The sequence below is a fragment of the Gopherus evgoodei genome, chromosome 16 (assembly GCF_007399415.2).
Source record: "Gopherus evgoodei ecotype Sinaloan lineage chromosome 16, rGopEvg1_v1.p, whole genome shotgun sequence".
NCBI lineage: Eukaryota > Metazoa > Chordata > Testudines > Testudinidae > Gopherus > Gopherus evgoodei.
Genome location: NC_044337.1, coordinates 1759531 through 1785517, shown reverse-complemented (window position 1 = coordinate 1785517; position 25987 = coordinate 1759531). Strand labels below are relative to the sequence as shown.

The 25987-nt window shown below is 50.9% G+C and overlaps 1 protein-coding gene across 2 annotated transcripts; it reads right to left on the bottom strand.

Annotated features, from left to right (window-relative positions):
- Positions 1–1548: 1548 nt before the first annotated feature.
- Positions 1549–25481, bottom strand: ENTPD8 (ectonucleoside triphosphate diphosphohydrolase 8). Of its 2 annotated transcripts, XM_030535559.1 has the most exons (10): positions 25400–25478; positions 21358–21489; positions 20710–20827; positions 17825–17975; positions 15702–15861; positions 14490–14720; positions 9608–9874; positions 7819–7929; positions 7165–7305; positions 1549–2095 (listed from the first exon to the last, which is right to left on the bottom strand). In XM_030535559.1, the coding sequence occupies exons 2-10, from the start codon at positions 21481–21483 to the stop codon at positions 1904–1906; spliced, it is 1497 nt and encodes a 498-aa protein (XP_030391419.1). In that variant the 5' UTR covers positions 21484–21489; positions 25400–25478; the 3' UTR covers positions 1549–1903. The 2 variants fall into 2 exon arrangements, with proteins under 2 accessions (XP_030391419.1, XP_030391420.1); XM_030535560.1 differs by lacking the exon at positions 21358–21489 and having other exon boundaries at positions 25400–25481.
- Positions 25482–25987: the final 506 nt, after the last annotated feature.

Below are 25987 nucleotides of genomic sequence, written 5' to 3'. Positions count from 1 at the left end.
CCAAAAGAGCCTGAATTAATTAACTTTCAGGGGGTGCTGTAAAAACCACTCCTCACGAGGGCTGAGGGGGTGGCTGGCTGGCTGGGGTGGGGCGACGCTCTTTGTTTCTGGGAATTCCTGGATGGTCCCTTGCAGTTGGTTTAGTTGGGTAGAAGCCTGTGATGCTGTTGGAGGGAGTGTGTTTGTGAAGACAGCAAAGAATCCTGTGGCACCTTATAGACTAACAGACGTTTTGGAGCATGAGCTTTCGTGCGTGGAAGTGGGTATTCACCCACGAAAGCACATGCTCCAAACTGTTAGTCTATAAGGTGCTGTTGGGTCTAAACTTTTGGTGAACTTTGGAGCCAAAACACACCCAGACTGGCCGTCTCTGCATAATCCTTTCTGAACCCTTTATCGAACAAAGCACTGACCTGCAAACTACTCATGACACCCCCTTTATCAAGTAGCCATTAGCCTTTATCTCTATGCATTTACTTGTTAAACTTGCTTTTCCTGTAAAATCTTGATTGATTATGCATGACCATTATCTTTTATTAATCACTTTGTTTACTTCTGTGTATAAATATTGATGCTCACCCCTAATAAAGGGGCCACACTTATTCTAAAGCTTTTGGGATAGTGTGAGCCCGTTGATCAACACATTTGTGTCTGGTCTCTGACAGAATTTTGTGCCCATACCCACTCCGCACGAACTCGGGTGCTGGAGAGGTGAGTAAGGACTTGCTTTATTACCTAACAGTGCCACAGGATTCTTTGCTGCTTTTACAGATCCAGACTAACACGGCTACCCCTCTGATACTGTTTGTGAAGAGGTGTCAGTGTGCCCAGAGCTGAGGTTTTGGAGTGGGGTGGTGGGTTTTATTTAAATCAAATCTATATCTACGGGGCCAGTGGAAGCAGCCTTTGCAATGTTCAGATCAGCTGCTTATTATTTTCTTTTCTCTGAAATTCCAATAAATATTTCTAAAATAACTGACTTTGATCCTAAGACAAAGTGGTCCAATGAAAGATATTTCCTTCCCCAACTTCTGTTGGTGCATAAGACAAGGTTTTGAGCTGCACAGAGCTCTTCTGCAGTTCTGGGAAGGTACTGCCTAACATGCACAAAGAAAACAAAGGAGGCAGGAACAGTTGATCCCACAGTGTGTGGGGGGAGGGGGAGAGCAGGGCACTGAGAAGGCTGTTGTCTTCTTGCCAGAGTGCTACCACATACCTGCAGGCGTCATTCCGGGCACAAAAGGGCTAACAGACTACATGACTTAAAGGTACAGGGTCCCATCCTGATCTGCCAGAGCACACGCCTTCCTCGCACTCAGGATCCATGCCTAAATGCGTGGCTGGCCCTCCTGCTGCTGTTGCAAGAATCTGTCTCCAATCCAACAGTGAGAGTCAGAGGGCGCATTAGCATCATCCAGCCTGACCTCCTGTATAACACAGGCCGTCCAGCCACACTCCTGGACTCCGGCACTGTACCCATGGCTTCTAAGTGAGCTACAGCATGTCTAGAAAGACAGCCAGTCTTGACTGAAAGATGTCACGCGATGGGAAACTCCCCCATATATTTAGGCAGTGATTAATTACTCTCCCTATTTTAAAGAAATGCCTTATTTCTAGTTCAAATTGGTCTAGTTCAGCTTCCAGCCATTGGCTCTCAGTCATCCTTTGTCTGCTCGGTTAAAGAGACTTCTCTGATCAGAGCTCTTCCCCCAGGAGATAGTTCTAAACTCTGATCAGATCCCCCCTTGGCCTTCTTTGGAGGGAGGTGTTCACTGAGAGGAACCAGGCAGGTATCCTGAAGAGATGGCCAGTGCCTTGAAGACCTCTCAACACTTGTCATCACTTGTGCCACTTCCCCTTTCCTGGGTTGGTGAGAGGGGCTCTCCGTCCATTACTCGGGCTGCTAAGTGGGATTCCAGAGGCACTGGATGAGAATGGCCACCAGTGCCACTGCAATGGTCAGGACAATGAAGAAGATGGCGGCTGCCCAGAGCCCACGCTGCTGCCCTTTCACTTGTTCGGGGGTCTCTGCCGGGATCATGTTGGTGAGGTTCAGCACGTAGCCCAAGGTCCAGCCAATGTCTGTATTCGCAGCCTGGGGAAAGAGCAAGTGAGCATGTTAATGTGCTGGCAAAGTACTTGGAGTCTGGAGCTCCTGCTGCCTCCAGAGCTTGTGGGAGAGAAATTCTTGTGCCTCATTCTGCAGGTTCTGGTCCCGGAGACCAATACAGTCTGGCCTGGTTAGCCATGTGCATCAAAGATGCATCCCCATGCAGGACTGCTGTTACCATGGCTCTGCCCGAAATCACTGTGCTATACAAATGCAGCCAGCAGGAGCCAGCACATCAGGAGCCTGGCATCCCCTTCTGATCCCCCCCAGCTCCTACAGGGGCAGTAGAAGTGGTGCTCCTCCAGGAGTGAAAGTAACTTAAAGGACTTACTGGTATGCCAGAATCCTGAGCAGAGGGCATGGCCTCAATCAGAAGAAGTGGGGCCTTTAAATACCAGGGCCCTTTAAATCAAGATTTAAAGGCCCAGGGGCTCTGGCTGCAGCTGGGAGCCCCAGGGCCTTTAAATCACCCTGGAGCTACCAGAGCTCTGGGGCTCCGGCGGTGATTTAAAGGGCCAGGGGCTCCAGCCACTGCAGGTAGCCCCGGGCTCTTTAAAGCACTGCCCGAGCCCTGCTGCCGGAGCCCCAGGATAGCAGCGATAGGGCTCTGGCAGTGATTTAAAGGGCAGGCAGTGATTTAAAGGGCCTGGGGCTCTCTGCCCTTTAAATCACTGCTGGAGCCGTGCTGCCGCTGCCCCAGAGCTCTGGCAGTGGGGCTTGGGAGGCGATTTAAAGGGCCCGGGGCTCCAGCAACTGCAGGGAGCCCCAGGCCCTTTAAATTGCCAGCCTGTGGAAGCCAGTACTGGACCAGACCAGCTTACTTTCACCTCAGTGCTCCTCTCACAGGGCCGATTCAGCCCTACACAGACATACATTGCTAGTGTCTCCCAGTGCAGCTCTCCCAGCATCCCTCCTGCTGCCCCATTCTTGGATTCTGTACCCTGAACTGGCCATTATAGGCCAGCCCTCATTAGCATTGTGGCCCAGGGCCTTTGGGGTCACAAGCAGTGACACTTCTTTGGGACTGGAGCCATTGCAATGATTCAGAAGCAGACCTTGCCCCTGCAGTGACACCTCTGATGATGATTTACTTTTAATTTCCCCTTACAAATCTGCCATTCCCCATGCTTCCATCCCCCCCACAATGTCCCTGTGACCTCTGGACTACCTCAGCCAGCTGTGACAGAAGCCTGCTGTTAAACCTATCTGACTCCACTGAAGTCAATGAGGTTCATTTAGATTTATGCCAGTGTAAAGGAAAAAAGAATTTGGCCCTGTGGTCTCTAGGGAACGTGTGGTGAAGCCATGTGGCCACTAGTGCAGAACTTTCCATGACAGCACACCATAGTCTGCGGCTACCACGGAAGATCTCCTTTTCCTCTCACAGCCAGGAGGAAGGATGTAGCTGCAATCAAGCCTCTTCAGGGCTCAGTCCTGCTAAGTGTAGCCACCTTTGGTGTGATGCTGAGTGCCCTTGATTCCCAGGCAAACCAGTCTGAGTTGAGGGCACTCAGAACTCAGGTCAAATTCTTAGTTACCAGGTGCAGGTGAATAGCATTTGCATTAGTGGGCAGGGCCAGCCCAGAGCATTTTGGCACCTGAGGCGGGGAGCTCAAATGACGCCCCAATACCGCCTCGCTTGGGCCAAAACTTTGAAAGGTCTAAATTCTGCCTTCTTCCTGTTCTACTGCTCTCATGGTACTGCTCTGCTACCTATCCCAATAAAGGAGAACTAACAACTTAAAATGCCTTGTTCAAAAATTTTAAGTAACACTTAACTTTCAAACACTTGAACAGCAAATGTAACTTCTTGTCTGCATAGTAAACACTGGCATTTTTATTTGTTTGAATAATCAAAGTGGTGCTTTCCGTGCCGCCTTGGTTTCAAAGATTTGAACTGCTTCCTGAAGATCCACAGTCTGGGCCAGCTCATGCTCTATTGAGATGGTCGCAAGGCCGACCAGTCTCTCCTCTGTCATTGTGGAGTGTAGATGTGTTTTTATTAACTTCAGTTTGGAGAAGCTGCTTTTTTCCACTGGCAACTGTTACTGAAAGTGTTAGAAGTATGCACAGAGCAACAGAAGCATTTGGAAAGAGGGTAGTCAACTTATTTGTGCACATATATTCCAGAACAGGCTTTGGAGTTGATCCTGCTGAAATGTATCTTGAAAGGGCATTCAGTTCATCACATAAATCACTCGCATCAATATTGTGCACGTCATCATGTGCCAACAGTGTCTCTAGTGCTCTGCATTGCTGGTGTAGGTCTTCTTCAGGTATAGTGAGGAGTTTTGGAATACCATACAACATCCCAAATATATTGCTGTGTTCCTTGAGCTGCATGAAACGTTCTTCAACTGACTATACTGCACAATCTAGCACCTGGTTAAAGAATTCAACTTTGAATTGTTGTTTGGGGTCTCTTATGGGATTATTCCATGCCTCGTAATCAAAATGTCTTCTTCGGTGACTCTTGTATTCTTGAATGGGTGGGAAAATAGCTTCAGTGTGAAGTTCCTCTGCCAATTTCTGTGCACTCTTCAGAACCTTTTGAAATCCCTCATCTGATTGGTAAGACTGTAGGTATGACTTTGCTTTGTCCAGTTGTTCCATTGCTCCAGATATATCAAGATCAACACCTTGGAGTCTCTTGCTTACAACATTTACTTCAAACAGTATGTCATGCCACAACACTAAGCCACACAGAAATTTGAAATTATGTATGTTTCTGGTGATTCCATTTCCCTCTGCCATTGTCTTCCCATGAACAGTTCCTGTCATAGTATTATCCTCCATAATGGGAACTATGGCATCATCCATCTTCCCAATTTGGTGTTTGATAGGCTTTATCGCCTCCACTCGACTTTCCCATGGTGTGGCATTAGTGGCTTCAGTATCAGAGAGGATGTTCCCAGATGTTGCTTCAAAATTTGCCATCAATGAGTTGCTGCAGAGAAAAATACATAGATGCTTTGAATTATATTAAAAAATTCAGCAGCCTCACTAGAAGCTGATGCTGCATCACTGACACCAAGTTCAATGAATAAGAACTGCATGGGACAAAAAAAGCTCGAGGGTTTAACTCTTCAATCCATGTCTGCACTCCTCTGTTCATTCCTTTCATGTTGGCACCATTATCATAGCCCTGACCTCTCATGTCAGCTATCGCAATTCCCGTATCTTCCAGCTTTTTAAGAAGCACATTTGTCATACCAGCTCCCGTAGTATCATCAATGTCAATAAATTCTAGAAAATACTCTCTGACAGTCATCATTGCAGGGACATTTTCACTAGGTTCTGTTGTTGTTGTTACAAAATGGACCATTAAACTCATTTGTTCCGTATGGCTGATGTCAGGTGTGTAGTCCAGAATAATATCTTGCTGACTTCAGATCTGCCACAATCTTCTGTTTGACTTTTGTTGCCAGTAACTGTATGATCTCACTTTGAATTGTTTTTTCCAAGGTAGTGGTGTGTGTACATTTCTTGGATGGTGACTCTTCTTAGATGCTCCTGGAGTACAGCATCAAACTCAGCCACCAGCTTTACAATTGTAAGGAAGTTTCCATTGTTTGGCACATACAACTGATTTGAAGTGCCACGCAGTGCTAGGTTTTGGATAGCAAGCTTTTTCACAATGGCAGTGAGCCTTTTCAGAACATTTTGCCAGTAAAGAAACTCTGATGCAATCGTCTCTTGATGCTGATCATCTATGGTGGCCTGTAACCTCAATCTCTTTCCACCTATGGAATACTCTCTGGTGATTTTCTGCCTTTTCATGGCATGCCAAATTTCTAGCCAGATTTTTCCAGTCCTTTGTTCCTGTAGAACCCATTGTGGCTGGAACATTAGACTGGAAGAGTTTGCAACAAAAACAGTATGTAGCATTCTGGGTTTTTGAGTACATAAGCCTCTCCACTTTGTCACCATTGGGGATTTCACACCAGTAATGTGTTGGATGGAAACTTCTATTTTCATTGTCTTTGGGGAACATGACGTTTTTCACTTGCTGTGGCCCATGCAGTGCAAGGAAGTCCCTCAGGCTACTGCTCAAGTCGGTCCACAGTCCTGGATCATCTAGACTTAGGAACTAAACTCAGCAGCAGCTGTTTCTTGCGCCTCCACCACACTCTTCTCTGATCTAGTCTTTTGTTCGGGAACGTGCATGGTTACATCCATTTGAGATGGAGATATGGATGCTGCAGTAGCTGCCAGGTCACCTGCACTCCGACTAACTGGAAGATCAGGCATCTCCTCACCACTCACATTCTCACTGGGGCCAGAAGGCTCACCGTGAATGTTTGTGTCTCTGTATCTCAGGAGAGCTCCATCCTGCATAGATAGAAAAGCTTCCTTTGTTTGCTTGCTTTTTCGGAATGCTGCCCCAGAGGGACATTTTCTTCTTTCACTCATGACTGCTGTTCTGTGCCAGCTATAGTGGCTCTCAACACTCAATTGAAGGGGACAAATAAGCAGGCTGATAGCAGGGCCTGAGTGAGGGAAGATATCAGCATCTTAAGGGCCTAACTGGCTCCTACTACTTCAATTGACTCCCTGTTCTCCTCAAGTGGGTTCAGGGAAGCAGCAGGAAACAGGAAGCTCCCTGAGAAGCTGGTGGGAATTAGTCCAGGCTCCTGGGGGTGCTAGAGAGGTACATAAGAGGCTCCTACTCCACTCTCTCTCTCTCTCTCCCTGTAGTTCCTGCTGCTTTCTGTTATTCCCTCTCACCTTTTCTCTTGCCTGCCTGTTATGTCTCTTGTGCCCTCCTTCCTCCAGCACAGCACTACACCATCTCTATGCATCTAGAGCAGAGAGAATACATATGCACCAGCAGCAGACAATTTTCTACACTTGGGTCCTAGTGGCGCCCCCCTACAGTCTGGCACCTCAGGCAACTGCCTCAGTTCGCCTCAGGGTAAGGCCAGCCCTGTTAGTAGGCATAATTCTCACACTGTGTAGTGATAACTGTAGCTAAGGTTGGAGACAGCGACCCTGGGAGGAGTGGCAGTCGCTGCCAGCTGGCTGCACAAGCCGAACCAACAATGTCTCTTTACCTTTTGGCAGAAATGGATGTTGCTCCACGTTTGTTCGTCAAATTTGTAGCCCTCCTGTAGCAGTGTCAGGATGTAAAAGGCCGAGGGGCAGTAATTGTGTAGGCGCCCCTGACTCTCCTCCTGTGGGAAACTGGCCTGCAGCTGAGAGAGCCATTGAGACAGACAATGCAGATAGCAGTTAGCATGGGCCCTGCAAAAAGCTCACCTTTCCCGGTGGTGGAACAAAGGGGAACAAGCAGGATACAGTTCTATGAAACAGCTGAAGTATCTGTCTCCATTGCTTAGCCAGCAGCCCCATTACTGGTGCAGAAACCACAGCTGGGGCAGGAAGCCCAAACCCAAGAGCCTTTTTAGCAGTGTGCTGGGACTTGGCCAGTAGTCTTACACTGAAGCTGAGATCCAAAGGGCCTGACACTTTTTGCAGTTCAAATCTGAGACCCCTGCACGCCTCCTTCCCCTCCCACTTCCTAACCTATCAGTCCCTGCACACTGCTAGGACAAGCCTTTCTGCCAGGATGTGAGGAGTGTGATTCCTACCTGCTAATGAGCCTTCAGAGCTCCTCTGCTTTGAGGCTTGTCATGCAGCTCTGGGGCTTCACAGGATAATAGGCAAACACATGCTGAACTCTTGGCTGCTACCAACAAGAATCTTACCTCCTTCCAGCCTTTAGTGCAGAAACCCCAGATGGTGGCATTGATGACACTCAGGGGCTGCTCGTTAGTCAGGTTCAGAAAATGGAATGTGTAGTAAAATCCAGAAAAGGCCTGTGCAAGAAGAGGAGAGATTAAATCTGTCTCCTTCCAGAAAACACTGCAGAGGAGCATAACAACAATAATGAGCTTTCCCTTCTGGAGAACTCTTCATCCAAGGGGAACCCCAAAGTGTTTCATGGCAGTAATGAATTTCTCCTCACTCCACATCTGAGGCAGGCCAGCATTATTAGCCTCATTTCACAAATGAGAAAATTGAAGCACAGTGAGGTGAAGTGACTTGGCTTAGGTGACAATGATAGTCAACAGCAGAACCAAGAGTAGATCTCAGGACTGGGCACTAGAGACCTGAACCAATGCCTACAGTACTCATTGGAAAGTCTCCCAGCAACGTCATTGTGGTCTCAACTGGCATCAGTATGTAATCTACAGTACCACATGTTTAGATGCATACAAATTCTGTGATTGTAGGTGCAAAGCAAAGTTAATGCTTTTGTAGTCTGGGCATGGTTAAGGTGAGGGGCTATTTCACAGCTGAATTATTTTTGCATTTGTGAATGTAGTCTGAGATCAACAGCGTAAGAGACTGAAATTCTTTTGTAGCCATAGGGTGGATACAGTCTGAGCAGCCAACATGCAAACTTTTCTCCTACTACCCATGCCAGTGTGCCCGAGCTGCATCTTGGGCTAAACTATACCATCAAATTGCCTGAGTGGGTGTTTTTTACACATTTAAATTCTCACAATTTGATTTACAGCCAGAGCTGGCCTAAAAACAGAGGGGCTGAGGTGTGGATTTCAGGGAAGATTGCAAGATTTTGTTTCAATTAAGTTAACAGACTTTAATATCTATTCCCTGACCAGGTCTAAGCACAAAGTGGCAATAATCCTCTTTGTTTAGCATTGAATTTCCTTTGTTTTTGCTTCTGTTGTTGTTTACTTGGAAAAAGAAAACTAAGAGAATTGTGACTGATCACACATGGAAACGAAAAATGCTCCCACACCATACTCCAGAGTGCAATGGGCGCTATGGAGATGCATTGACAAGAAGGAACCCAATAACAATTAAATGTGTATTAAAATCCATGCGCAGAACGCCTCTGGAGGCCCTTATGATCACAGATGGAGATATGATACAACATGGTAAGCTTCAAACATGCATGTGCAGATTGGCCTTGGCTCTAGCACAAAATTGGGGCAGCTGCACGTGTCCTGTACTAAGCTGCTTTGAAAGTGACCCTCATTCCTTGGCTGTGGTTGGCAGTGCATAGCCCCCGTAAGTCATGCTAATGGCACAACTCCCTTGGGGCCCTTCAGTGGCAGGAGTGTTTCCCAGGGCAGACAGATCACAGGAGTGACCCCGGGAGGATTCTGCTGGAAGGCGGAAGGCAGCGTTATTACATTAACAGCCATGAATGGCACACAGAGCTGGGATGGGGCGAGTTTGTTTCACTCTGCTTGTGACCCATCCTCTCCTCTGGGGAAGAACAGCCCCTGCACATAGGCCCAGCAGATTTTCGAACATCTCCTCCATAGCTTCATGGTTCCTAATGGGGATCTTGGCATTTATCCCAGGTCAAGTTTAGCTGGGGTTACGCACACATAGTGATACAGCCTCCCTCCAGTTTAGCTATTGCCTTCTCTATCTCCACAGTCCTGTTGTGACCAGGCAGTACAGTGTGACTCCCACCAGTGTGGTAGCCCGCTAGAAGGGAAGGGAAGGCTCCCTTACGAAGAACTGCCCATGCCCCGGGGGCTGGTAGACCCCGTTGAACCCGCACGTCCTGTTGGCCCCACAGGCTGTGAAGTTGAAGAGTTTCTGGATGGCACTCCTGCACTCCGCTGGGGCTCCTGTCCCCTGCACCATGAGGATCTGGCTGGGGTCATGTGCAGCTGGTGTCGGGACGCAGGGACTGTTATACAGGGCAGCGGCAGTGACGTTCTCCTCGTATCCCTTGGGGTAGCACGGGTGGGAGATCTGCTGAGAGGTGAGGTTCTCCTAGAGAGAAGGGAACCCATTAGCAGCTCTCAGGCTAGGAATAGCAGCCAAACCCCTTCCCTCCCTACCTCTCCCCCATCCCCTCCACCTTGGCGCTTCTGAAAGAGTGGCAGCTAAACCCTTATAGGAAAGTTCTATAGGATTTAGAAGAAAACAAGAACTGTCCTATGGATTTTCTTATCCATCCCATTGTATTTGAGACTGCAAATCCTATCCTGGTATAGGATGCCCATGCAAACCCCACTCTGGGTATCTGACTATCTCCCTCACTAGTGGCAGGCTAGACCCTGCCTGGCCTCAGAGATGACACACACATGATGGCGAGGAAGTCAATGCTCCTTTGGCACCTCACCCTACTCTGCTTTTGTCACATGCTCCTCCCAGAGCTCTGCAGCCCCAACCCACCCAGGCCTTCATCTCCACTCCACTCCCCAATCCTCCATGCCTCTTTGGGATACAACCTCACAGCTATCTGTGAGAAGTCAGGACCCAGAGTCTTGACCCTGCACATCTTCACACAGAACACAGGGGTGGGGGTGCTCAGGGCTGTTGTACTTCAGTACAAACGGGTATGAGTGAACTCAAGCCAGCTACTTTAGCTGTTGCCTGTGCCCTGAGCAGTGCTGAGTTACCCCCTTGCACACCAGGTCTCTTATGCAAGGTAAGAAGAGTGGACCGAAGCACCAGCCTGGCAGACCTTCCCCTTAGGCCTCTCATCCCAGCACCAGGACTGGCCTCCCCTGCTTGCCACTTCTTGTGTTGATGTCTCCTCACAGCCCTTCTCATGTGCCCTGCACAGGACAAAGCCCTGGGTGTCAGAGCCTGGCAGAGCATGAGAGAGTCTCTCTGATACCAGAGCACTGCCCAGGTTGGGGAGTTTCAAGGGAAGAAGTAAAGTAACATCCATGGCTTCTTGCTACTTCCATCTGAAACACATGGGTGGAGCCAGGCTGTCAGGGGAAGGACTTCAGGAGTAGAAAGGTGACACATGGTGGGCTGCTGTCCTTCAGAGTATGGGTGGAAAATCATTGCTGCAGCCTATACAGCTCCCCTATTGCTGGCTGCATGGTGCAGCTACTGTGGCATGCGAGGGGTTAATACAAATCCCAAGGCAGAGAGCAAGAGCTGTTGTGTAGCTGACTGGGCTATAGGATCTGCCCCTATTGATCTCCCTGGGTGGTGCTGCAGATTGTTAGCACAGTGTCAAGTCTGAGGACTAGCCAGCAAGAGGGGCGGGGGGAAGATGGAGTCATAAATCACGTAACTATGAGTCACACCCTCGTCTGTGATATCTGGGAGTTTCCAGGGCATAAGAGAAAGAAGGGAAATCCTGCCTCACTGGGGCTTTTCTCTAGTACTTGCTCAGTTTCACAGATAAAGTCTTTGTTTTGCCTGGTCTATGCTCTAAAGAAAAGCAGTTGGCAAAGAGTCCCTGTCCACCCAACTTGACAATCTTCTGATGCTCTCAGAGATTTTCATACTCTTCTCTGGCAGGTCAGAGCCATTTATAATTTGGTTACCCATTTGTTGGTGTACACAGGGTCTGCATGAGCTCTTGCCTGACATCTAGGGATGAGTTGGCGAAGAAGACTTCATGAACCAACTTTGTTTGCGCAGACACACCCACTCTCCCGTGGCACACAACAGGCTGGGCCTGCTTTGCCCAAATGATCACTTGGGCTGGTGTTGGATCACAAGTCACTTTGTTACTGGAGGCAGGGGTAATAAAGGGTTGTTCATGGGCAGCGAGTATCAAAGGCAGGGGAAGGCTCAGCCTAGCCAAACGGCCTGCATGGCCCCAACCACACTCCACCTCCAGGACCCGTCCTGTTTTCCCATCATTCTCTGCTGTGGGGCCCAGGCCAGTGGCACTGGAACCAGGAGGGTCGGGGGGGCCATAGCCCTCCCACTGTCGCTTGGCCCATCCACTTTTTGCTGGAGCAGACCCTGCCCCCTTCCCCTCCTCTTCCCCCCGAGGCCCCACGTCTCAGCTAGGCCAGCGCGGAGCCCAGCTGGGGAGCCTGGGCAGCTCTGGGGAGCCGCGGCACACCCTCCACCTTCCCGTGATGTGGTGGAAGGATGGGGGCTCATGTCTCTGGCTGCCTGGGGTGGGGCGGAGCCCATGACTCCACGCTGGCTCCTTCAGCTACCCATGTGGCTCTCGCCGACCTGGCTCCAGCCAGGGCGGGTGGGGCCTTGGAGCTGCAGCCCAGCCATGATAAGAGCCATGTGGGCATCTGTGAGGAGAAGTGGAGTCGTGGACCCTCCTCCTTCCCTGGGTAGGCGGGGAGCCTTGGGGGCGGGGACATGGGCTGGGGGCTGCTCTAGCCCCCCACACTGCAGGCAGGTAAAGGGTCTGCTGCAGCTCCCCGCAGCTGCCTGCCCAGCTCTTATCATGGCCATGCTGTGACTCTGAGCTCCTCTACTTACCTTCTCCAGCCGGAGCCGGGTCAGAGAGAGCTGTGTGGGCAACTGTGGAGAGCCTGGGACAAGGGCAGGGGGCTGCCTGCCTTTGCCTCCACCTCGGGCAGGGCCCTTGGCTCCCCCCCCATTTTTGGGAGGGCTCCGGTGCCCTGCTGGGGCTAGTGGGGGCCAGCCTGCAGCCAGGGACTCTGGGCAGCTCGAGCCGGTGCTTATGCCACCTGCCCACCTGGGGATGGGGGCTGTGCTGCCCGCCCTCCCCGCGCTCCAGGGGTGGGGGGTGCTACCCACCTGCTGCGCTAGGGACCACGATCAGCTGCCTGCCTGCCTGTCCGCCTGCTGCTCTGGGGCTCGGGCTGGGGGCAATGCTGGCTGCCTGCCCACCAGGGCTCCAGCAGGGGAAGGGGGGTAGGATGGATGGGGCCCCAGGCAGAAGGAGCAGACTGGCCAGGGACTAGCCTCCCCAAGCCCGTTGTTCACCTGCCACCCACAGGGTTGTTATCCTTGTTGTATGAATCAAGAGGCGTGCCAAAGCCCAGGGTAGTTGAGAGAGGATGGGGACAAGTCTCTGGTGGTGTGGGTGCTGCCTAAGAGTCTCAGATACCATTTGGTTTTTCCTCTCTCTGCTGTGTAATAACAGACCTTATTAAGATACAACTGAGAGTCTTGCTGCAGACCAACAGAGCTGAAGTCACTGATAGCCAGGTCTAAGTTATTATACCTGCTTTGGGACAATGTCTCTGATGCAAGTGACTGCCCAGTCTGCACTAGCAGTGCCTCCCCGCTCCCCCCGGCCCCTGCACTAACAGCTGAAAACGCTGAGAGCTGTATTAAGTGGTCATAGAATCACAGAATATCAGGGTTGGAAGGGACTTCAGGAGGTCATCTAATCCAACTCCCTGCTCAAAGCAGGGCCAATCCCCAACTAAATCATCCCAGCCAGGGCTTTGTCAAGCCTGACCCTTAAAAACCTGTGGTGGCCTTCAAGACATCCCAGAGGGTGCAGATTTGGGTGGTGGTGAGTGGCCAGTAGAGTGGCTGATGCCAGAGTGAATGCCCGGACAGTGAAGAGAGCAAGGGCCCTTCCCCTCTCCTCCCCTCCAGCATGGGAGGTGAACACACACAGATGCACCTCTGAACTCTGGATCTTCACCAACCAAGGACAACAACTGTGAGTGGGGTGTGGTGGAGGGAGAAGGGAACTCCCTGACTGGATGACAAACTTGAAAACAGATAAATAAAAAAATGTGACTCACCAACACTGTTTCTGGCATAAATTCCAGACAAATAATTGTTGACGCTAAAGTTTGAGAAGCTGCTGGACATTTTCATGAAAACGTTTTCATGAGTAAGCTGGTGGGCCAAGCAATAAAGTGAGCCACAAATAACAGCAGGGCAAGGCCACTACATGTTAGTCAACTATTGCTTGATTCATCCAGATTCAGTACATGCCAGCCTGCAACTTTTAAAACATTTAATGGAGGGTTCTGCACTCTTCTGCTCTTGCCCCTGTCCTGCGCCTGATGTGTGGCCGGCATGCATTTATCATTGCATTGGAAGCAGTGCAGCAGGTGTGTGCTGCGGGGACACAACTGCTGTAGTTAGCCACATGGCATGTGTGTGTCACTCTGCTCTATCCAGACAGTGGAGCAGCAGAGCAGGGGCATTTCACAGTGGCACCTGGAGGTTTGGCAGCTGTCAAGTGTGCACCTCCCTTGGAGACTTCTGGCACTTCAGCTATTCTCTGCTACCAATCATGGCTCAGCTGACTTACTGCCCAGAAGCAGGAAGCAAGGTGTCACACGGGCCTGACTGGAGAAGGACTCCTCTGGGGTAGAGAAGAGACTGGGTATCAATTTTAGTCCCGTGAAAAATTTCAGTGAAAATGAATATTTTTCAGATGTGAATGAAAAAAGCCCAAATTCCCCAAACTGATCTTTTTTTTCAGTTTGTAGCAGCTAAAAACTGAGGGGAAAACCAGTTTTTGTGTTTTTTTAAAGGAAAGTCTCCAATTTCCTGACAAAAAACTTCTTTTTTTTTCATATATGTTCCATTTTATCAAAAAGACATTTTTCATCTAAATTTCTTTTTGATTGAAAATTGTTGAGCAGGTCTATCGGGGTTGACTATAAGATAGTGACCTACAGAAAGTGAAGGGGAAAATGCTAGTGCCTCGTACTATAATTATTTATACCTTCCTTAGGGCTGCCAGCAGCATCTTCAGGGCCTGGTCTCGCCCGTAGCAGAGGTAGCTGTGGGTATAAACGGAGTAGTTGGTCCCATACAGCCGGAAGAAGACTTCGGTGCTGTTGTCCTCAATGGTACCACTGGGCTGAAAGGTTATTTGGGTTGAGGCTCCTCCAAGATCCAGAGCTCCCAGAACCTCAGCTGACTGAGGCCGTATCCATTTCCCTGCAAAGGAGAACTGCCCCCACCAAACACTAAGGATTAATTCAGGCTGAAGAAAATCCAAGTTATAATCACTTACTAAAGATTTTGCATGTAAAGTAAACTTTGTGATGGCCTCCTGGATGCCATGTCCCTATCTAGCCACACCTTCAGTGGCAGGGCATTGATCTCAATGCCCAGCCAAGGTACACAGGGCTAGATCCTCAGCTGCATTCCAGCTCCTCTTGCTGTACATCAGCCTAGATCCACTGACTGCAAAAGAGCTAAAATGATTTACGCCACCTGAAAATCTGGCCATATGAAAGCACCTTCATAGGCCGCTTTGTGTGGTTTCTTTGTAGGTGAGAGCAGCAGCAAAGGCACCCTATAGGAGTAGAAATATGTTCCAAAATTTGTAAGGTTCCAAAACTGACTGAGAGGAAAAGCACCTCTGGGTTTTAAGTCAAAAAGGAAAACAAATTGCATGAGTTTGTTACAAATGTCAACACAGATATAAGTAAAGAGCAAACCTTCACTACTGCACTGGGCCGAGGGGGCGGCAACGCTAACAGGGTTCTAGGGACATTACTTTCCTCCAGTTATCTGAATAAGGCCTTCTGTTGCATGCAAATGCCATGGCTTGGCAGAGGACAGGGCCTCCTTGAGTCCAAGCACCCCATAGATGCAATGCTGACTGCAGCTATAGCCATTTAAAGGTTTTCCTGTTGTGGAAAGACACCAGAGCCCTCCTATCAAATGAAATGCCAGCTTCCTTTGTGAGAGGTTTGCTCCCATGCCAGGGGTGTCAGGAAGCCAGCTACCAGAGCCCTGGATTCTCACGTGGTGTGGGAATTCCCAGCTGAAGCCAAGACGGGACAAGACAGAGAAGGGAGCATGTTGGGGAAATGAGTGGGGCTGAGATGACCTGCCATGTTGACTCCTCGTCCAACCCATTTTCCACAGAAAAGGAGCAGACCAGCCAGCCAAGGTCACTTCCCCCCTCTGCCCAGGCACTGACCTTGATGAGCGTCTCCAGCAGGTAGTTGATTGTGATCCAACCAAAGGATCCTTCCTCATTCCCAGTGAGGATCCGAGCGCCACGGAAATCTACAGGGTACTGCCGGATGGTCTTGGAGACCTCTGCAAAGACCAGGTCTGCTTTAGTGCTGTTCTGCTCCCTGTGAATGGGGAGAGGAGAGATTCTACTGGGCCCCTGATGGACACAGCACAGCACGCATGGTGGCTGCAGGGGAGGCAGAGTTGCCCCTAGCATACAGCACTCCATTGTGGTTTCAAGGGATACTGACATTAATGTTTATTGCAAAGCATCAGGGATGCTCAGGAGAAGGGTGAGAACTCTCCTCCATCTGGTTACATGTCTCTTCTCAGGAGGACAGGGGAACACAGGGAGGGTCTAGAAGATCAATCAATCATATGTTATTGAGAATGGAGGGATCAGGGGTGCCCTAACCATCTCCACTGAGCAGTGTTGGTTTGTGCATGGATAAAGAGGTGAATGGTTAATCTATCAGCTAGCAATAATGGCCACTTCCTACCTCACGGCCCCTGCCGTACCCTCCCTTTCTAGTTGTTGATCCCTGTACTATTGGGGGTCTGGGAAGTGGGTGGGCGAAGCCCGCCCACTGCTAAAGGATCCCCCGCCCAGCCTAAGGGGAGGATCCACAGGACCACAGAACCCACTGATTATGGGGGACAACTAATAAAAGAACAGGGACAGGAGTGAGGTCAAAGGGTCATAAGAAGGGAAACTGATGGGGACACCGAGCAGAGAACCCCAGATAGCGCCCACTGCTCCTCGAAGGCGTCAAGGGAGCCAGTGCACGCCACCCAGAGGAACTCTGCCCGGATACGTGAGCGGACCATGAATCGGAAACAAGCCCCACAGTCACCGGAGTCTCCATCGGCCAACCTCCTCTCCCTGGTCTTGTGGATGGCCTTTTTAGCCAGGGTGAGGAGGAGGTTGACCAGGAGGTCCCGGGACTTCGTGGGGCCACGGATAGGGAGTGCGTAGAGAAGGAGGTGAGGGGGAAAGTGCAGCCAGAAATGTAATAGGATGTTAATGAGGAGCCAGTGTAGGGGCTGCGACCTGGCGCACTCTAAGTAAACGTGCGCCAGTGTCTCCCTCACGCCACAGAAGGGGCAGGTGTCCGGGACAGGGGTAAACCGCGCCAAGTACACACCCGTGCTCACGGCCCCATGAAGGAGCCACCAGCTAATATCCCCGGCGGGCCTCGGGACCAGGGTGGAGTAGAGGCTGGCCCACCGGGGCTCCTCACCCTCCAGAGGTGGCAGGAGGTCCCGCCACTTTGTATCGGGCTTGATCCTTGTAGCGGGGTGAAGACCTGCTCCAGCCCTGGGAGAGGTCTGGCAGGGTGGGAGAACAGCCCAGGCTGAGTGGGGAAACAGCCACAGCTGTGGCCATGCCCCAAACGGACTCAGCTGGCCCTATAAAGGGAATGCTGGGCTGAAGCAGTCAGTCTCTCTCTGTTTGTAGAGGGAGATGGGCCAGGCTGTGGCCTAGCATAAGGCCAACAGGTACTGGGGGTTGCAGAGAGCAGCCCAGGGGTAGGCCAAGGCAGCAGGTCCAAAACCAAACCCCTTTGCCTGTGATAAGTGGCTTATACTGCAGTCTGCCCCAGTGAATGGGGGCTAGATGGAGACTAGGTAGTAGACAAGACTGAGGTGAAGTGGTGATAGTGGGTGGGTATTCCTCTGGGAGGGGGAGACCCTAAGACTGGGGGTTACTGGTGGGGGCAGCACCCCAGACAACAGGGCACTGGATCTGGGAGGGACATGGGGGCCAGAGGACAGGTGGATCAGTGGCCTGCAGAGGGCGCTCCAGAGCTGGCATGAGCTAATTCCTGGAAGTCACCAGCAGGAGGCGCTGCAGGCGTGAGTCTGCTCCTCTGCAATCCCCCCCTCCTCTCCTACAGCTGCTGGTTTCCCCGCTGGTGGGGCTCTGCCAGAACCACCCAGCATGGACAGGAGGAGTTCCCAGTGCCTCTCCCCCACTGCACTGACTGGCGTGTGTTCATTATGGTCTCTGGCGCACAGGCCTGTGTGTGGTGGGAACTGGCTTTTCCCTGTGCGGAGCTGCCTCCTCGCAGTCACTCCCGGTACCTCAGCAGCCGCATGCCCGCAGTAGCGCCCAGGTAGGTGGGCGTTTCTCTCTGTTGCTCTGCAGGGATGATCGTCATGGCCTTGTCCAGACAGGCCCTCAGGCTGGCTCCAGCATTAGCAGGGTTTTCAGCGTAACTGGAGATCCCAGGTCCTGGAATAAAGCATCCCAGTGAGAGCCTGAGCTCAGCCAGGCACCTGAGACAGGGACTGGCAATGCTGCCAGGGCCTGGCCTCAGAGGTGGATTTGGGGTTTGTGGGGGCCCTTCTGCCTGCAGTCCACCCCCCTGCTTCCCCCTGGCACTCCTGCCAGGGAGCTGGGGTGGGGTGTGGGAGCTTCCCCCACTCCAGGCAAGAGTTCAGGGAGGGCAGGCAGAGTGGGGCAAACTCCTGTGCCCGGACCCCACTCCCCTGCAGGAGTGGTGGGTGGGTTGGGGCATGAAGCCACTCATTTTTCTGAGGGACCCCAATAGGGCACGGGTCCTGTTGTCCCAATGGCTAATCCGGCACTGCCTGGTCTGATACCCTGGGGCTGGAGAGCTCACAGCGAGGGTCAGACCCTGCAAATATTGGATTGTTCAGCACAATGGAGCTACCAAATGGAGCTGAACAGGAAGCAACAGCCTTGTCCCATCCAGTCACGGAACTGAATCCAGCTTTGAGGTAACCAAAGCAGAAGCATTATGATGGTGAGACCAGGACTGAATGTGTCCCATTCTCTCCAGCAGCTAAAGTGAGCCCAACAAGCTCTCCCATTGGCTGGTGAAGCTCTGGGCTGGTATCATTCTTCCCCGGGAATGTTCTTGCTGAGGCAGTTTTCAGAGCTGATCGGGCTGCAGGTCACAGCACCTGAAAAGATGTCGGGTAGCCAAAGAGAGCACAAGGCAGAGCTCCTCACCTTGGAGGAGAGGGTAAAGCTAGGAGTGATTATCACACTCGTTAAACCTGCACATGATCTGTGCAATTGGCTGCATTGCCATCTGGCTCTGGTAAATGAATCCACTTGTTGGGGTGTCTCCTTGTTTATATAAGGAGGAGAAAGGCAGGTGTTAGCTATGCAGTGAAGAATGTACAAGAGTAAATATGCACAGGGGCATGAATAGTTGTGTTCATAATGGATGTGAGATAGCTGTTTGTTTACCTCAATTAAAATCTCATTCTGTTTTCAGAGTGGTAGCTGTGTTAGTCTGTATCAGCAAAAAGAACGAGGAGTCCTTGTGGCACTTTAGAGATTAACAAATGTATTTGAGCATAAGCTTTTGTGGGCTACAGCCCCTTCATCAGATGCATGCAGTGGAAAATACAGTAGGAAGATCTATATAAGCTTATGCTCAAATAAATTTGTTAGTCTCTAAGGTGCCGCAATTACTCCTCAGTCTTTCTTCTGTTTTGAGATTATATTTCTGGGATTTCATCTTGATGAAATTAGCTCAGCCCCTCCCACTGGCTGAGACTGGAACTGGAATGGGTATGTCAATATTTGTCTTCCCCAGATTCCAATGGACCAACAGTTCCACAAGTTCAAGGTCACTCACACCCACAAGACCTTTGGTTTGTGCTCACTTAACCAATAACTTGGTTCCCTGTGGCCTTGGAGCCTTGTCTTTTATCCAGAGCTCTAAAGCAGAGGAATCTATGTGATACCATCAGTGCTTCCCTGTGCTTCATTCTAGGCTCACCCATGCACTGGACATGGTCCATGCTGATTTCAGCTACTCAGTTACCCCAGGAGTGCTGGGCTAACACTCCCTGTGCTGCTCTGCCCACCCCAAGGGTTCTCTTTTAATGCTGTTAAAGACAATCTTAGTGCTAAGATTCCCACTGGTCCCTGTGCTGCCACCCCTCAGCCCATAGGTGCCAACTTTTCCCAGCACAGGTGGATGCTTGCCCGGCCCTGCCCTGACTCCACCCCTGCCCCCCCTCCTGCCCTGCCCTCATTCCGCCCCCTTCCCCAAAGTCCCCACCCCAACTCCGCTCCCTCCCTGCCCTTATTGGACTCCTTCCCCAAATCCCTGCCCCGGCCTCGCCTCTTCCTGGAGTGCACTGCATTCCCCTTCCTTCCCCCCTCCCTCTCAGTGCTTGCTGGGGTGAAACAGCTGTTTGGTGGTGGCAAGCACTGGCAGCTAGGAGGAGAAGCAGGGTTGCAGCGCGCTTAGGGGAGGAGGCGGAGTGGAAGTGAGCTGGGGTGGAGTGGGGAGCTGCTGGTGGATGCAGAGAACCCACCAATTTTTCCCCATGGATGCACTAGCCCCGCAGCATGCACAGAGTTGGTGCCTATGGCTCAGCCCTGTGCTGCAATACACCTCTCTGTTCCAGTCTTGCCTCACCTGGCTGTGCTTACACATCTCAGCCCTAACTAGCAGCAACCTCTGGGTCCTCAATCAGCTCTGCTTGTGCACCTCAGTTCTAAACGTCAGCTGCCCTGCTGGTTCCCACCCCCCGACAGCTCTGCAAATGCCCCTCAATCCCTATCTGCAGCCCCCTTGCTAACCTAGCCCTGGGCCTCTCATGCCCAGACTGACCACTGTGTCAAAACTGAACAGTGATTTTGGGATATGGACAAACATTGAGGGGGCTGGGACTGAGAACCAGCTAACTCATTTCACTGATAATCCAGCCCCATGTAAAGCCAGGCTGTCCAGCTAAGCGACTGTCATACTGCCCTGCTTAATGCTGGGTCTGTGTGTATGGAAATAACCTGTGGGTAAAGTCTTCCCTTTGCGCTAGGTCGCTGCCCCAATAAAGATGGCTTCTCCAGTGTCACAGACACCTCAGCAACCAATCAAGGCCTTTCGTCCAAGCCAGCTCTCCCAGTCTGCTGTACGCCCAGCACAGAGCCTAAGGGGAGAGCTCAGGAAGGAGAAACAGGAACATCTGACCACACTGACCTTGCACGGTGCAGGCCTCAGCCTGGCTGACAATGCCGGTGCCGTTCTCTTTATCCGCTGGCCACTGGTAGATGTAGAGGGCCGTGTGCGAGGAGCCAGCGTCAAACACCATCCCATACTGAAAGGGGAGCCAGGAGGGGACATGAGGTCAGAGAGCACTTTGGCTTTGGGGATTTCCCAGCTGTCCCCAGGGAGGCAGCATGGAGGGGGTAGCTGGGACCCAGCTTCACTTTGCAGGATAATACAGGGAGCTGGTGGGGACTGGTAGGCAGCGGAAATTCAGACGCCAGGGACAGAGACTAGCCAGTAGCAGCTGTGTAAAGACCCCCAAGGAGCAGCATCAGGGATAAAAGCCAATATGTCTGGCTGGCTCTGAAACCACAATCCCCTGGTGCGTGAGCTAGCAGGGAAGCCTCTGTTGGTGCTTGGCAATAGGAAAATTTTGTCTCCTGTAAACCAAGCGCTAGGGGCAGTGCTGTGCTTCTGCATTGCCCAAAGTACTAGCCATGCCGGGCTATGGGGCTGTGTACAGGCATCACCCCCACCTCACTGATAAACCCCAAATGTGCCCAAACCTCCTGTAAAGGCCTGAGCTTAACTCTTGATGGGGTATTGGCTGGATACCTGAGCTACAGCCCCAGCTCCTACCTTGGTACCTGGAGGCAGATAAACATCCTTCACACCCACAACCGCCAGGATAAGAGCAATGATGCCAGAAACAACAATGACTGCTAGGAGACACCCAGCAGCAACTGCCTTGGGACTGCATCCCATGGTGACCTGCAAGATGAAGGACCCTGGCTGAGATCGGTCACATCTTTAAGCCCAGCACCAGCCTTGGCAGGTATCACAAGCCAGAGAACTTCTCAATCGCCTTCCTATTTGTCTATGCACAGCTTTGCTGTTAGTGTCTCAGGCCATTCTGGGCAGAGTGACCAGCTCCATATGATGGGTCTTGTGAGGCTGACAGCCCCAGGTGGGCTTGAACAAGCTCCCCTCACCTCCCCAAAGCACTGGCTCTCTCTCAGATTCTCCAGGGGGCCCTTTGCTCACAGTCTGCTGGCAGACACCCCCTTCTTCCCACTTCTCAGGCTGCAAGTCACAGGAACTTCACAGCCTGGCATTTCTAGGCTGGTGTTTTCCACGCCCCATCCTGCTGCCCCATCACTTCCCCTCCCCCCACGGTCTGAACATGCCTCTCACTTCTGCTCTCTAAATCAAGGAGGAACCCCCAGAGCATGGGGCACTGGGTCTGAGCGTCTCTCTGAGCCCTTTGGGATTCCCCATTCTCATGCACCTGGCAGAATCAATAAATCAGAGCAGTGAGCAATGGAGGAAGCGCATTAGACCATCATGGCCAAGCCTTCCACTTGGAGCCCATGTGGCGCCTTCCCTAGACTGCTTTGCTCGCTCTAGATTGAAATGTTTCAAATGCAGGGCTGGTCTGGAAAGGGTCCGGCTCCTGCCTTGTGAGCTAACCCACAGTTGGTACCCCAGCCAGAATGGGAAGCTGGCCCTTTCTGTGTCCCTGAGTTACCATCCTGTACATACAGAGTGAAATCAAGAGGTGAGTGCATGGCTGTAACTAGAAAGGGTCAAAGAGGAAGACAAGTAGGCCCATTCCCCCTTACACTTCCCAAGAAAATAATCCTCCCTCCTTGAGGGTTACATGGCTCAGACAATTGCAGGCTGTCAGGACCTCATCCCAGATGCATCTCATTATTTACTCAAGCTAGAAGTGCTGTAACAAGGCCAGAGTTGTGCTGCATGGCAGACCCTGGGAACCCCCAGAAGCATCACTAGACTCTGGTAAGGCTGTGTAGCCATTATCTGTCATGTACTCTATTCGTGTGTGGTCCAGTTCCCCAATGAATTCAGAGTGGGTAACCAAGCACATTTGTTTCTGTACATAGTTATTGCAAAAGAACATGGACCAGTCCCAGAAACACATCCTGGCCACCTGTCACAAAGAGCCATGCAGTGCCAAAGGATAGTCCGAAAGTCAACAGGCTGTGCACTAGAACATGTGTGATGGCACACCTTTCCTACAACCTCAGGGCCCAATCCAGCAGAGTGCTGAGAACCCCCAGGAAATCTTACAGACCTGCACCTGCCACTGATTGCAAGAGGTGCTCAGATCCTTCTAGGATCAGGACCTAAAATTCAGTGAGAAATCACAGCAGTATAACCAGTGTGAGAAAATGACAGAGTCTGGTTGTATCTGTGCAATGGCCTACCCGCCTAATACATGCAATAGCTGAGTAAAGACACTATGTTGTGCTACCTCCCCGCCCTCTCTGCCCTCCTTCCTGCTGCGTAGGTTCTGCTTGGTCAGGAGTTGGGCTGGAATAAAACAGAAACAGAAAAGCCAGCAAGCAGGATGGGTGGTCCTAAGGCATGTTGCCTAAGGCCACAGATCCCCTATGTTCAGTTCTCAGCTGAACCACTGACTCCCTACATAATCTTGGCCAAGCTGCTTAATCTACTCTGTGCTTCTGTTTCCCCAACTGTACAATGGGGTTAGTGCTCCCGATTGTTGATGATGAGGTGCTCGGATACTATGGTGATGGGAGGTTGGCCTTTTAAATCTAATACTGCCCAGCATCAGATGCAACCATTGGAGATAGGTTCCATTAGTAGGAGTTCACAGTTGTTCCCCCGTTTTGTGTTTTTTGCACTTGCTGTTTACTGAACATATGTAGCATTTCACCGCACAACGGGGAGCGAAGCACAGCACATTTTGCTGTATTGTCTTGTTGGGGGAAGATGGCCTTAGAATATGTGAAATACAGTCAGTACAAGCGTGCTGTGGTCAGGTTTTCTGCATACTTCTTGGAAGAGAGAATGTCATTGGCCAAACCGTTCCCATTGCATAGAGCTATAGAGTTTGGATGTTAAGGCCAGAAAGGACAATTCTGCTCAATGCCTGAGTTCCTGCATAGCACAGAGAGTGAGCTGGCACACATGGAGCAAATAATCAAGCAATCAATTTGCAAACATCTAGGAGATAATAAGGTGATAAGTAACAGTCAGCATGGATTTGTCAAGAGCAATTTGACAGGATAACAAGCCTTGTGGATGGGGGGAAGCGGTAGATGTGGCGTATCTTGACTTTAGTAAAGCTTTCGATATTATCTTGCATGACCTTCTCATAAACAAACTACGGAAATACAACCTAGATGGAGCTACAAGGTGAGTGCATAACTGGTTGGAAAACCATTCCCAGAGAGTAGTTATCAGTGATTCACTTTTACAGTCATGCTAGAAGGGCATAACGAGTGGGGTCCCACAGGGATCAGTTCTGGGTCCAGTTCTAGTCAATATCTTCATCAATGATTTAGATAATGGCATAGAAAGTGCATTTAGAAAGTTTGAAGACAATACCAAGCTGGGAGGGGTTGCAAGTGCCTTGGAGGATAGGATTAAAATTCAAAACGATCTGGACAAACTGGAGAAATGGTCGGAAGTAAATAGGATGAAATTCAATAAGGACAAATGCAAAGTACTCAACTTAGGAAGGAACAATCAGTTGCATACATACAAAATGGGAAATGACTACCTAGGAAGGAATACTGCGGAAAGGGATCTGGGGGTCATAGTGGACCACAAGCTAAATATGAGTCAACAGTGTAACAGTGCTGCAAAAAATCCAAACATCATTCTGGGAAGTATTAGCAGGAGTGTTGTAAGCAAGACCAAGAAGTAATTCTTCTGCTCTACTCCATGCTGATATGGCCTCAGCTGGGGTATTGTGTCCAGTTCTGGGTGCTACATTTCAGGAAGGATGTTGACAAATTGGAGAAAGTCCAGAGAAGAGCAACAGGAATGATTAAAAATCTAGAAAACATGACCTATGAAGGAAGATTGAAAAAACTGGGTTTGTTTAGTCTGGAGAAGAGAAGACTGAGGGGGGACATAACAGTTTTCAAGTACATAAAAGGTTGTTACAAGGAGGAAGGAGAAAAATTGTTCTTGTTAACCTCTGAGGATAAGACAAGAAGCAATGGGCTTAAACTGCAGGAAGGGCCGTTTAGGTTGGACATTAGGAAAAACGTCCTAACTGTCAGGGCAGTTAAGCACTGGAATAAATTGCCTAGGGAGGCTGGGGAATCTCCATCCTTGGAGATTTTAAAAATCAGGTTAGACAAACACCTGTCAGGGATGGTCTAGAGTGATAATACTTAGTCCTGCCATAAGTGCAGGGGATGGGACTAGATGACCTCTTGAGGTCCTCTCCAGTCCTACGAGTCTATGATTCTGTGATTTCTGCAGGGGTCTTTTACCCAGTTGACTTGTCAGCCAAGCTTTTTCCTAGACTCTTTCCATCTCTCACAGCCTCCCTATAACTAAGCTCTTCAGCCCACACTGCCCTCAGCCACACCCAGTGAAGGGGCTAGGGCTGCACTGGTTTGCACAGGGATGGCTGACCGCACCTAGCATTGCTAGCCCACCGACGATGCACAACAGGGAACAGAACATGCACTCTCCCTTAGCCGGGCTGGAGCTGTGGTGCTAACTGGAGAGCAAAGTCCCCAAGCTCAGACTCTGATACACACGGGAAGCAGGGCAGCTGGCTGAGAAGGGGAGGGTTGTGCAGAGTCACTGTTCAGCCCAGAACTGCACTTTACAGGAGCTTCCCAAGCTGCCAGGCTTTGCGAGGAAAACCACCCCGGAAGCCCTCGCACCTCACCTGCGCTGCCGACAAGGAGACCTTTGGGCTCACACAGTGGTGCTTCTCGTCTGTGCTTCCATTAGTCCATGCTGCTGGGGCAGTGCAGTGCCGTGTGCCTGGACAGAGGCTGCCAGAATCCAGCACACCCCAAGGGAAAGTCCCCTCCCTATGGCCCACAACCAATCACCTGTCCCCTGGAAGCAGGCCAGGGGCACTGACAGCCTCTCCCTGTCAGGCCAAGGTGACGCAGCAGGTGAGGGGATGGCTGGACTATTTACCTACAGAAACAGGGCTTTGGTTTTAACTGCTTCACTGCTGGAGAAGGGGCCAGGCAGCAGGGCTGGGGGAATTTTGCTTTGTCCTTTGGATGCTGCCAGGACTGATCCAATCCGGAGCCTCACCTGCAGCAGGAGGGGACCTTCTTGTGGAAAGTGCTCCGCGGGTCCCTGCACTTTCTAACAGCAGTGAAAGGGCTAACGTGGCTATTCCCTGAATCAGCTGTAAATGTGCTAGCCAGAGCGGGAGGTTACCCTGCACCACTTACAAGAATCCCAGGGCCTGGGGGGCAGGGAGCCCCTGTGGAAACAATGTTCGCTCAGGACTCTA

Bases quoted from the DNA above. Each gene is read 5' to 3' on its own strand.
- ENTPD8 (XM_030535559.1), bottom strand. From the start codon at position 21,483: ATGGGATGCAGTCCCAAGGCAGTTGCTGCTGGGTGTCTCCTAGCAGTC. The intron at 9,875-14,489 runs GTATAAATAATT...CCTTCTCTCTAG, and splicing joins TGCTGGCAGCCCTAAGGAAG to GAGAACCTCACCTCTCAGCA. The intron at 2,096-7,164 runs GTAAAGAGACAT...CTCTTTCCCCAG, and splicing joins ACATCCATTTCTGCCAAAAG to GCTGCGAATACAGACATTGG.